Below are 14124 nucleotides of genomic sequence, written 5' to 3' on the forward strand. Positions count from 1 at the left end.
CTCATAGCTGACATGTGTCTCTTGGAGACAGCATATGGTTGGGTTTAGTTTTTTTGATCCAATCTTCTACTCTGTGCCTTTTTATTAGTGAGTTCAGTCTATTTACACGTAGGGTGATTATTGATACGTGAGAATTTCCTGTCATTCTATCTTTAGTTTTCTGGTAAGGCTTTGTGTCCATTGTTTCTTTGCCTTTTTGTTGTTGTCTGTTATTTCTGTGTGGTGGTATTCTATGATGTTTCCCTCTGTTTCTTCTTTATTACAGTATATATTTAAGTTCTGGATTTTTTTGAGTGCTTACCCTTAAGTTTATGTAAAAGAATGTTTGATATTTAGAGTATTCCATTTTCTTTAGCACGCTTACTTTCTCCATTCCAATATTCTGGTTCAGGCCTTTACTCTCCCCTTTTTATGTTTTGGTTGCCACAAATTGTCCCTGTTGATGGTGGTCAAATGCCCTCCTTTAGTATTTCTTGTAGTGCAGGTCGTGTATTAGAAAATCCCCTCACCTCCTGTATGGCTGGAAAGGTCTTCATTCCTCCTTCATATATAAAGGATATCTCTGCTGGATACATTATTCTTGGCTCATAATTTCTCTCTTTCAATAGTTTGAATATTTGGTTCCACTCCCTCCTGGCTTGTAGAGTTTCTGCTGAAAAATCTGATGATAATCTAATGGGCTTTCCTTTCAGTCTCTTTCATAAAATGCTCATGTTCTTTGATTGCATTTCTGAGTTTATTACATTGACTTTCTGTGTTTTCTTGCATCTTGTTGAGTTTTTTCAGAACTGCAATCTTGAATTCTCTGTCATGTAGGTTACCATCTTCTTTTCCCAGGCTGCCTTGAGGATTCTTTCTTTGTCATTGATTTGAGACAGCTTCAATACAATGTGCCTTGGAGAAGGCCTGTTGGTATTTAGGTAATTAGGTGTTCTGTTTGCTTCTTGGATTCGAGGAACCAGTTCTGTCCACAAGTTTGGGAAGTTCTCATCAACAATTTGTTTGAATATATTCTCTGTTCCCTTCTCTCTTTCCTCTTCTTCTAGTATGCCCATTATTCTTATATTGCTCTTTCTGATAGAGTCAGAAAGTTTTTGTAGAGTTCTTTCATTTCTTTTAAGTCTCAAGTCTCTTTCTTCTTCCATCTGTGTAATTTCCAGGTTTCTATCTTCTATGTCACTGATTCTTTCCTCCATATGGTCAACTCTACTACCTAAGCTGGTTATTTCATTCTTAATTTCTTCCATTGAGTTCTTAATCTCCAGAAATTCCTTTTGGTTCTTTTTTTTTGAATTTCAATCTCTTTCATAAAATGCTCATGTTCTTTGATTGCATTTCTGAGTTTATTACATTGACTTTCTGTGTTTTCTTGCATCTCATTGAGTGTTTTCAGAACTGCAATCTTGAATTCTCTGTCATTTAAGTCACATATTTCCATATCTTTAAGTTCCTTTTCTGGAGTCTTTTCACTTTCTTTCTGAGCTGTCTTGTTGCCTCGGTTATTCATGGCAATTACTGATTTATTATTTCTCTTCCTAGACATCTACAGGAGTGGCTTCTGCAACAGGCTGATAGGAAGGGTCTTTTTTGTTTAGTTTTGTTTTTCAATACTTTTTGGTAGAATGTTTTATTTTCTCTCTGACTCAGCCGTTTTTTTCCCTCTTTCACACAGTAGTGCTATGTTTTGTCTGCACTATTCCAGGTTCTCACCTCATGGTGGGATTCCCTGGGGAATGGGCTTCTCCTCTGTTAACAGTTTGCCTGGGTCATAGGGCGCCAGGTCTCTTTAGGTGAATTCAGTAGTGGGCCTCCTTGTCTTGCCTGTGTGCTGTGCAGAGAGTCCATTGTGGAGTTATTGTTGTTTGATTAGTTGTAAATTCCAGTGGAGCTTTACAGAAGCTCACCTCACGCCGCCATTTTGATAATGTCTCAGCCCAGATTTTTTATAAGATGAAATAGATAATACAAACAGATTAAGCCATTATGTTGTAAGATAATCATGAGGAAACTTATAAAACATTTTCTGTGAAATATTACATTGTAAATTATCAAAGCATTATTGAGCTTCAAAATTATGATTCTTTCACTAAACTGAAGAAATAACTTTCTAGTTTATTCTCTATTTGCAAACAGTGACTAATGGTAGCCTTTCCCAAGTAAAATAAACTGGTATTATTTGCATTTTTACCAGAATAAATGAATGAAAAATATCACTCAGTAAAATAGAGGCTATGAATATTAATGGTTAGAGTACAGGGTACAGAGTCATATTCTCTGAGTTTAAATTCCACCTTTGCCACTTATTAGTTATGACTTTGGATAAGTTATCTAATTATTTTTGAAGACTTTCATTTGTTATACTACGAGGTGATCATAGAATTGTTGTGAGTATTAAAAAAATTCTTACATGGAAATATTTTAGGAAACTTGTAACAGAGTATTTGATAAAAGTATTTTATATTTGTATTATTATAAATCTCTAATACAAGGTAGCTGTGTTACTGGAGTAATAGTTTGATCCTTTTGCCCACTCAGTAAAGAATTACCGATCAGCAAACATGAGGTTTACAGTAAGGAAAGTTTATTAGGATACATTCTAAGGGAAGAGCAGGCCAAATCAAGAGATACAATGGCACCAAAAGGTTTGGGGCTTGAGCTTAGCTTATATTGTTGGTTGTGGACCAGATCTATGTGTGAGGTACAGACTTGTGTCATTTGATTGATATGTGTAGGTTATATAACCCATTCCTTTCTGTGTATGTCCTTACCCATAACACACACAGAAAAAATCCATGGGGGTGGGGAAAAGGGTAAACCCGCGATGCTAATTTACTTCAACTATATTATAATGAGGTTAATGTTAAATTAAGCCACGGGTAAGCTTTAATATTCTGTGCAGACATCAAATACCACACAATTCTAGTTGGATTTTACTTCCCTCTTATCAGGATGTTTTAACCACAAAATTAGTCCGAGGGGGTTGACTTGGGCAGTCCCTGTGGAGCAGAACTAGGCAGTACAAAGTGCTGATTACATTATGGCCAACCCCTTCCTGCCATTCTGGCTTAGCTTCTCACTAACGGTTTCAGGGATAGGAGTGGATCTTATGCAGATGTAAAAAACTTCTTTCAAGTCATTTAGCCAGGTATGCATATGGTCTGAAGTAAACAGAATCATCGAAACTGGTATGCAATATTTTGGATATTAACACACTATCAGATGTATTGTTGGCAAATATCTTTCATTCAGTAAGATGCCTTTTTGTTTTATTGATGGTTTCTTTTGCTGTGATTTTTTTTTTAAATTTATTTTAATGTAATCCCATAGGTTTGTTTTTCTCTTTTACTTCCCTTGCCCAAGGGGACATATCAGTAAAAATATTACTAAGGGTAATGTTTGCAAATTTACTCCCTATATTTCCTTCTATATTTCTTCTAGGACTTTTATGGTTTGGATTTTATATTTAAGTCTTTAATCAATTTTGAATTTACTCTCATAAGGAGGTGGTCCAGCTTCATGTTTTTGCAAGTGTCTGTCCAGTTTTCCCAGCACTATTTATTGAATAGACTGTCTTTACCCCAATGTAACTTCTTGCTTCCATTGTCATAGATTAAATGACCATATAGGTATGGATTTATTTCTGGGGTCTCTATTATGTTCCACTGATCTATGTGTCTGTTTTTATGCCAGTGCCATGCTGTTTTGATTACTATAGGCTTGCAGTATGATTTGATGTCAGGTCATGATACCTCCTACTTTGTTCTTATTTCTCAAGATCACCATGGCTATTCAGGGTCTTTTATGTTTCCACATATATTTTCAGGATTATGTGTTCTAGTTCTGTAAAAAGTGTCATTGGTAGTTAGATAGCAATTGTGTTGAATCTATATATTGCCTTAGGTAGTATGGATATTTTACCTATATTTATTCTTCCTATCCATGAGCATGGTATATGTTTCCATTTATTTGTATAATTCCCAATTTCTCAGCTCAGTTTTGAAAAGGTTTAATTTCTCTCTGCAACCTTTGTGAGATGGGGGTGAATGAGGGTGATCTATAGAGATATGAGTGTGAAGATCACTGAAGCTCTACAGGAGAGACTTAAAGACACAAGCAAGAACAATAATTTTAAGGGATAATGAATAAATAGATGAAGATAAAGAAAAATTAGTGGAGGATTTGTAGCTGAGGGCATTTCACCATTTTTGGTATATTAAATGAGGAGAGGAGAAATAGATGAAAGTAATATATTTGTGTTCATGTTTGTGTATATGCATATAAATAGTTTTCAGTTGAATAGCTATCTTTTTTTCATGAAAACCATAACTCATTCCCTTTTGCCTTAACAGCTAAGATTGCAATGGGAGTTTCCACCCCTTTCCATTTCCTCACCAGTCTGATTACACCAGGGTAATCTAAAATATGACTCTTACAAAAAAAAACAGAACTGAAACATTATGAACCTTGGAAAAACATCAGATAGGCATTTTACAGGAAAAGAACAATCACAGTAAAAATGTTCCAAAATAAAACTAAGAAAAATATAAAGATGAGGGAAGTCAGAAAAATAGTAGGCAGATAAGAAATGAAGATTACTCTGAACCTAAGAGAGAAAAGATTGCACATAAATAACATGTAAGGGGAATTCTCTCCTCAGGAAACTAGTCAATCAGTCATCTGATAAGGTTTTTTTCCTTGCAAAATTAACAATTCGTATTTTAACTCCAGGGCCTGAAAATAAACACCATCAGAAATGTTATAATGAAAAAATAATTTGGTGTCAGAAAGTGAAGAAGTTCATACAAATTTAACAATTGTAGTTATTTAAATATAACCACATCTATGATGTATTATTATTGGTGTAATATATTTATAAATATGAATAAAATACTCAATGTTACCTGATTTTAAAATATGCTACAGAGATAAAATATGAAGGCAATAAACACATAACTCTTTTTTTTTTTTTTTTTTACCATTGTACATACAGTCACATATTGTTAGTATTAACAACATTTCTTTGGTTTACTTTACTATTTGGTAAATATATTAAACATAATGTCTAGTTTAATTGCTTTGAGATACTTCTTTGTAATGTAATATAAGCAAAAAAACTGTTTTCGTTTTTCTGTGTTCTGTAGAACCTGAAGACCAATAAGTTTTTAAAATATAGTATAATAAATGCAAATTTTCCTGAATATCATTTTTTCTTTAGTGGTGGATACACTTTCAAGATAAAGGTAATTTTGAAAAAGTGAAGAACATTGCAATTTATGAAAAACTGTTAAAAATTAGAACTGTGCTCAGAAAAGTAAAATAATAGTTGTCAAGAAACCATAAGCCTTCATACAGCTGCTATTAAAACTACCCATATTATTGACATATATTTAATTGTCCAGTTTTGAAACTGGACATTTCTATAATTTTGCACAAATAACCAAACTCACTTTCCTGATACATAGAAATAGTCTCTGGATCACATAAATACAGAATTTCCGGTTCTACAATTTTAGTATTCTGTGTAATTGTTATGTACATGTATGTCTATATGTAGATACAAGCTATCATAAATCTAGTCGCAGAATCACAACTCAAGGTGACTGCACATTCTTTCTACACATACATTAGCCTTTGATTCATCTCCTCATTTCCAGACAAATATAGAAATAACATGTTTCTATGTTTCTTATATTGTCATATTGATTTAAATGCAAATATTTTATTGCATCATTCTGCTTTCAACTAAAAAAGTTATTTTCAAATGTCTTCACACTTATTACTACAATTTAAATATTTTGAAAATATTTTATTATATAAAATTGATCTACATTTTTCGAGAGGTCAATTAAATTACTAGTTTATTGAGAACCATATTTTATCCAAACATACAAATAACTCAAAATAAATACACTTAGAATGCAAATAAACTGGAAATGCTTGTGGGGAGAAACAGAGTAAAATGGTTCACATAGATTATGTGAAAAGACACAAGTTTGGAGTTGAAATTTTTTTTCAATTTATAAAATATTGGCATAAATGGAAAAATAATTTGATTATCATGCTAAAACTAGAGAATTAATCTATGACAGATCTTTTGTTTTACTGTTTTATATTGTTTTGTTATTTTTTCTTATTTTAATCCCATTATGATTGTTTTCTGCATATTCAAACCTTACACATCTTTATATGGTAAAATATCAGGATTCACCTTCTACAAGAATTTGAAGCGTGTTTCAAATAATTCTGTTCCAACCTGCTTATGCTTTCTATTCTTATTAAAAATTATAGCTTCCCCCCAAAATGTTTAAAAATTTTAGATACATTGTTTGATTTCCATATTTAATATACTGTAGATATAATATATATTTATATTACATTTAATATCTTCCTCAGGAGGCTATTTTTTGAAGGCCTATGCAGATGTCTATTTCCTTCATTCAGTTAGTCATTATGCCTACTATCATAATGCCATATGTATAGAAAGTTTTCAGTAAATATTCTGTATTTTTTTCCTGAAAGAAAATAATGAAAATAATAAAACAGTTGTACTTATTTTACTCTAAGGTGTTAAACAGTTTAATATTTTAGTTTGTAAGCTTTAGTATTTTCAGGAAAAAAAATGTTCAACTAAATCCAAAGAACTTAAAAGCCTCCCTAGCAAAACACATAGACTGTGTAACACCAAGAATAAACTCCAATAAAAACTATGGACTTTGGGTAACAAGTGTCAATGTAGATTCATGAGTTGTAAAAAGGATACTTTTCTGATGTGAATATACCACTTTGCTATGAATCTAAAATTGCTCTAAAAGGAAAAGCTTATTTTAAAAAAAAATGCTCCCTAGTAATTACAAATATTTTCAATATAAGTTATGAGTAAACTTTGTTAAAAAGTTCTAAAATAAAAATTCTAATTTAAATTAACTTCATAAAAATATTCCCAAGTAAATAATAATAAGAGATCTCTTAATAAGTTATATTTATCTGTTAATACAATTAAATAATATAACTTAAATATATAAAAATTTCCTATGTGGGGCCCGCCCGGTGGCTCAGGCAGTTAGTGCTCCATGCTCCTAACTCTGAAGGCTGCCAGTTTGATCCCCACGTGGGCCAGTAGGCTCTCAACCACAAGGTTGCCAGTTCAATTCCTCCAGTTGCGCAAGGGATGGTGGGCAGCGCCCACTGCAACTAAGATTCAACTGGACACCTTGAGCTGAGCTACCACTGAGCTCCAAATGGCTCAGTTGGTTGGAGTGCATCCTCTCAACCACAAGGTTGCCAGTTTGATTCCTCGACTCCCGCAAGGGATGGTGAGTAGCACCCCCTGCAACTAGCAATGGCAACTGGACCTGGAGCTGAGCTGCGCCCTCCACAACTAAGATTGAAAGGACAACAACTTGACTTGGAAAAAAGTCCTGGAAGTACACACTGTTCCCCAATAAAGTCATGTTCCCCTTCCCCAATAAAATCTTAAAAAGAAATCCTATGTGGAATCAAATTGATAGATATAAACACATGAAGTAAAAACTTTGCTTAATATTTTGCTTAAATATTAAGAAATATGCTATGTTGATTAATGCCTTTTATATATAGGAAGTGTTCTGTTAGAATGAAAAATGTTCAAATATGAACTAGAAAACAGTTTTGTGAAAAAACAAACAAATTTTGAGGATTAAGCCTTAATTTGAGAGTAAGATACAAGAATGTGAATGGTATTTAGCATAATATTACTTCCTAGTTTCACATTAAAATATAGTTTTCACACACTCTATCCATCATAATATTGCAACTTATTCCTACAGATAAATGTGGGCCAATTTGATTAAAATAAGACTATAAGATAAATTCAAAAGTCTGTATAAAACTTACATTCTTTGTGAAATTTTTGTTTGACATCATGAATAGTAGAGGTTTGCATCACCTAAAAAGGAGAAGAAAATAGAGACAGAGAATTACAAAGAAAAGGGATTCATCTGTTTGCTGTATATTTGTTTATTAAGAAAACATAATTTAATATGTTTAAACTGTAAAATTATTACAAAATATCCTATTTGTTTTGGTTAGCTTTTCAGTCACTACTGCTTTGACAACTTGAAACATTATACCAGTATACCTTTTCCAAAATTTTAATTTGTATATAGCAATAATGATGTTATTATATGAGTTCATCCTAATATATATGTCTAAAATATATTTTTGAATTTCCTCATAATTTTCAATTTCTAGTTTTCAAATTTGTGACATTATCAGTTAAAAGTGTGAGTAAGTGCACAAGATAGATAGAAGGTAATGAGTAAATGACCGAGGAGGCTGAAATGTGAAATTGGTTTATATGGATAAAGAGGGACATGTTTACTTCAGAAAATCATGAGAAAAAAAAAATTATATCTAAGCCCACTAGTTAGTTATGTTGTTAAAACTGCCATCCAAAATTATTATCAATCCGTCAAAATCCATGATAGCTATATAATATGGATCCTTTAAATGCATAGTGGTTTGACCAATTGTTTGGTTTTAATCTACTCAAATTAACTCCTTATAATATTAGAAAATGAATAAAATAAATGTTTCGTCTAAATTGGAAAATTCGTGATAAGGATAGTTCTATCCAAATACTTCAAGCCATCACAAGACTGTTTGACTTTCTAACTTGTTCATATCAAAAGACATTGTCATGATCATGTAAGAAAAATATTTTCTCTTTGTCTAAACATGTAAAGAATATTGTGTACATGAAATATTTATTTATTTATTTATTTATTTATTTATTTATTTATTTATTTATTTATTTTTGTTACACTGACATCTACTCAGGGTTGTTTCAAAAGGTGAAATGAAAAATAGCATGCATAGAGGAATAATGATAGTAATTCTCATACAGTTCTTATTTACATTATTACATTATATTTAATATTTTTATAAAAAGTATAACAACGAATGCATTTATTTTACCATTTTCCACTCTCTGTTTAGTAGAACTATAACCAAGGGTGTACTATACAACTCAATTTTTTCCATTGTTATTTTATTATTTTTATGCTTTTTTATTTTAAGATTTTTGTAAATATAGCTAATATGCAATATTATATTAGTTTCAGGGTTACACCATATTTATTCAACACTTATATACCTAAAGAAGTGATCACTATAATTAGTCCAGCAACCATCTGATACTGTCCAATGCTAACACAATATTATTGACTATATTGCATATGCTGTACATTAAATCCCCATGACGTATTTGTTTTATACTTAGAAATTTGGTCCTCTTATTCTCCTTCACATTTTCCAGGCTTTTAAATTTTTCAGTTACACTTGAAATTCAATATTATGCTATATTAATTTCAAGTGTACAGCCTAGTGGTTAGACATTTATATAATTTAAGAAATTATCCCCCTTACTGGTATAGTACTCACACATAGTTATTGGCACTATACATAGTTATTACCATATTATTCACTATATTCCTTGTGCTTTACTTTACATCCCCATGACTATTTTGTAACTACCAGTTTGTACTTTTTTATCCATTCACCTTTTCACCCTGCCCCCAACTCCGCCCATCTATCACCCTAACAAATCTAGTACCCATTTGACACCATACATAGTTATTATAATATTATTGACTATATTCCTTATGACATACCTTGCATCTCCATGATTACTATGTAACAACCTATTTGTACTTTTTAATCCCTTCCCCTTTTTTACTCACCCCCAAACTCCCTCCCATTTGGCAACCATCAATATATTTTCTGTATCTATGAGTTTGTTTCTGTTTTGTTTGTTATTTTGTTCTTTAAATTCCACATATAAGTGAAATCACCTTGCATTTGTATTACACTCCACCCAGTACAACACCCTCCAGGTCCATGCATGCCACCGCAAATGGCAAGAACCCATTCCCTTCCCTGGCCGAGCAATATTCCATTGTATATATGTACCACCTCTTTATCCATTTTTCCGTTGACAGACACCCAGGCTGCCTCCACATCTTGGTCATTGTAAACAATGCTGCAATGAACATATGTATGCACATGTTCCATTGAAATTCATTTTGGTTTATTCAGATATATACCCTGACATGGGATTACTGGGTCCTTCTTTGTCTCTTGTTTGAGCCTTTGTTTTAAAGTCTATTTTGTCTGGTATAAGTATTGCTACTCCAGATTTTTTGTTTTGCTTTGTTTTGTTTCCATTTTTATGCAATATATTTTTCCGTGCCTTTACTTTCCAACTCTGTGTGTCTTTCAATTTGAACTTATTCTCACATAGGCAGCATATGTAAGCATTTTGTTATTTTATCCATTCAGAACTCCCTATGTCTTTTGAGTGGAGTGTTTTAATCATTAACATTGAGAGTAATTGTTGATAAACACGTAGTAATTGCTATTTTAGTATTCATAATTTTTTTATTATTATTTTTCTATCTTAAAGAAGTCCCTCAAACATTACTTGTAAGACTGGTTTGGTGGTGATGAACTCCTTCAGCTTCTTCTTGTCTGGGAAGCTCTTTATCTGTCCTTTAATTCTGGGTAGAGTAATCTTGGCTGTAGGTCCTTCCTTTTTGTCACAATGAATATTTTGTGCCAACCCCTTCTATCTTGCAAAGTTTCTGTTGAGAAACCAGCTGACAATCTCCTTTTACATTACTAATTACATTTCTCTTGCTGCTTTTAGGATTCTCCCTTTGTCTTTAACAGTTGCCATTTTCATTATAATGTGTTTTGTTGTGGGCCATCTTGTTTGCGACTACCTTTGCTTTCTGGACTTGTGTGTCTATTTCCTTCACCAGGTTAGGAAAGTTCTCTGTCATTAGTTCTTCAAATAAGTTCTCAATCCCTTGCTTTCTCTCTTGTCCTTGTGGTCACCCACATGATGACAATGTTGTTACTCTTGATATTGTCCCAGAGGTCTCTTAAACAATCTTCAATATTTGGGGATATTTTTTCTTTCTTTTTGCTGTTCTGATTGGGTGTTTTCCACTACCTTGTCTTCCCCATTGCTTATTCAATCCTCTAGTCTGTTGGTAATTCCTTCTAGTGCATTATTCATTTCAGTCATTGTATTCTTAATTCTAACTAGTTTTTTTGTATGGTTTCTATGTCCTTTGTTATGCTTGCTATCTCTGTTGAAGTTCTCACTAAGTTCCTTGAGCATCCTTATAAGCATTGTTTGCACACTGTATCTGGTAGGTTGCTTGCCCCCATTTTGCTTAGTTCTTTTTTCTGGATTTTTCTCCATTCTTTTATTTGTAATGCATTTATTTGTTTCCTAATTTTTTTCTGTCTCTCTGTGTTTGTTTCTATGTATTAGGTAGATCTTCTATGTCTCCCAGTCTTGGCCAGGTGACCTTATGTAGTAAGTGCCCTATGGGGCCCTGGCACATTCTCCCTAGTCAACTGCTCTAGGTGCTTAAAGAGTTTCCCTTCTGTGGAATTTGTGTGCCCTCCTTTTATGGTTGATTCTTGATTGCTTTTGGAATGGCAGTAGGTGGGACTGACCCTCAGGCTGATGGGCTGTGGGGTTTGGATAGTCCACAACTTAGAGGCTGCTCTGCAAGGGGCTCACCACACTGGATGGTATTTGCTCTAGTGGGTCTGGTGCCTGTTGAGACCACCGTTTAGCTGTGCCACTTGTGGGGCTAATTGGGTGCTGCTCCGTTATGGCATAAAACCAACCTCCGAGTATTTTGGTTCTGGGGCCTCTTGTGAGGGGCTGTGGTACAGGCCAAGGTTACTCACTGCCTATGACTGACTGGCAACGACCTGGTAAGAGTTCCAAAGCAAACTGTGATTGTTTGCTGCCTGTATTAACCCTGGAGGTGCATGGGAGAGGTCACGCTTCAAACTGAGGATGGCTGCCTGCTATGCAGGAACTCTAGTCCTGCTCCCTGCACAAGAACATAGGATATGGTGAGGCCAAAAAGGAACACCAACAGCGCCATAGATAGGGGAGTCATACCACTATATTCTCGATGGCATCTGGGTTGGAGACACAGAAAGCAAGAGCCCCATGATCTGCAGCCTGCCATCCACTTCTCTACCAACCAACCAACCCCCCGGTGTAGCCATGGCGGTTATATCAGTGGCTAATAGCTAACTGGTTACAGCTGATGGCCAACTAGTTATAGCTCATGGTCATCTATTACCCAAGCCAGCATTTTTCCACCTGAGACCGAGAGCCTGGAAACTGCTCTCTGGGACTCTGTCCCCACACTGACACAAGTACCAGGCCTAAGGTAACTCCACAAAAAGCTGGGGCACCCTGAGTTCAGTTTCTGCCTACTGACTCCCTTAAGGATCAGACCCTGGTAAAGCCTTGTTGGTACACAAGTTGGGTGAGGCAGCACCTCAGAGAGTCACTAGAGTGACAAGAATTGTGACCAACAGTTTAATGTGTTAGGTTGATGCAAAAGTAATTGCAGTTTTTGCAATTATTTTTAACCTTTTAAACCGCAATTACTTTTGCACCAATTTAGTATTTTCTGGTTTGGTGCCGGTGCTGAGCAAAACTCTCAGAGCACACCATGGCCAGCTGCTGACCACCTGGGTCCTGCGGACTCCAATAGTTTTTCAAGAAGGAGTGCAATGCCAGCAGTGCTGGCTTCTCTTGGAGAAAGTGCCTCAGGTGTTGGGCAAGATGTGTCGAGCAGAGTCCCAATGAGTCAGCAGGGCGGAGCAGCAGAGCTCACCAGGCCAATCAGATTCAGATTTGGACTGTGGGGGTGAGCTCAACACAGGAAGATGGCTCTCACCTGTCAGCTGCACAGGAGGAAGCTCCCTCACAGAGAAAATGGCAGCTGTCCTCCAGCTCTTGCTCCTAAACCACACACCTCATTCTGACCCCTGTATGTCTCCGATGTTCCCTGAGTTACTGTTCCTCCACTGGAACCCAAGGTGAGTGCCTGGGAGTGAGACAATCTGTGTGCAGACCTTTTAAGAGGACGCATGGGCTTCCCGCGGCCTTCTGTCCCACCTGGATGGGACACCCATTGTTTTTCACAACCAAATGTGGTGGGGACTCCTCTTCTGGGCACTGATACTCTGGGCTGGGGAGGCTGTTGTGGGGTTGGGGTCTCTTGTTCCTCTGGAGGGGAATGTCTACAGCTGAGATATCCCTCCCAGTTCTCAACCAGCTCACGGAGGTTTGGGGCTGTTGCGTTTCGCATCTCCATCCCTCCTACAAATCTCAACTTGGCTTCTTCTTTATATATAAAGTTATAAAACTTTTGTTCAGCCAGACTTCAGATGGTTCTCTAGGATTATTTTTCTATAATTTAGTTGTAATTTTAATGTGTTCCTGGAAGAAAGCATGCACAGTGTTTCTCTACTCTGTCATCTTGGATCTCTCCAGATTTTTTTTTTTTGATGTCTTCTATGCATATGGTTTACTAAGAAAGAAAATTATAAGATTTAAGCATTGGAGAATGATATTAATTTTCATTCCTGTTATGCTATAAATAAAAAAGGACCATAAAAATTCTCTGAGTATGAAATTTTCAAATATTTTGTAACATGACACTTCTCTGCAAGATGTTAGGAAATATTTGAAAAACAGTTTTTAGAGACAGTGAATATATATATATATATATATATACATATATATATATATATATATATATACATATTTGAGCATGTGATATATTTTAATTTTGATTATTCAACACTTATATTTGTAAAAACTGGTGGTTTGTCTTAACAATGTTCCTTGTTTTATCTTACTGTTACTTAATCATAAAGCACTCTCGTATGTTTCTTCTACTAACAGGAATGCCTAAAATTCACATGCAGTTCTCTAGAGTAACAAATGTTTACCCGTCAGTCATTTTAAGGACCATCCGATTTGGAAAAACATAAAATTGTCATCATTAATAACTCCTCTGTTATGGTTTGCTATGTGTCAGCTGTTATTTTCTGAGAGCACATTATCTTTTGTTTACATACTGACTATTCAAACAATCTATAAGTTCCTTGAGGACAATGGCCTAGTGTTACTGTATATTGTGTTTCTACATATAGGACACCATATAGCATATAATACAATCTAAAGTAACTTTTATTGAAATGAAAAATAAAGTTGTGAGTGCAAAGTCATGTGAAAACGTGTAGTCCCTTAAT

At 34.6% G+C, this 14124-nt stretch overlaps 1 protein-coding gene across 4 annotated transcripts in view; it reads right to left on the bottom strand.

Annotated features, from left to right (window-relative positions):
* TECRL (trans-2,3-enoyl-CoA reductase like) overlaps positions 1-14124 on the bottom strand; it is a 107993-nt gene that overhangs the window by 67083 nt on the left and 26786 nt on the right. For all 4 annotated transcript variants that reach the window (XM_081042317.1, XM_081042316.1, XM_081042318.1 and 1 more), the window contains one exon: positions 7873-7924. In XM_081042317.1, coding sequence (XP_080898443.1) covers positions 7873-7924 — 52 coding nt within the window. The remainder of the gene's footprint in view (positions 1-7872; positions 7925-14124) is intronic.

Source organism: Rhinolophus hipposideros, assembly GCF_964194185.1.
Source record: "Rhinolophus hipposideros genome assembly, chromosome: 1".
Lineage (NCBI taxonomy): Eukaryota > Metazoa > Chordata > Mammalia > Chiroptera > Rhinolophidae > Rhinolophus > Rhinolophus hipposideros.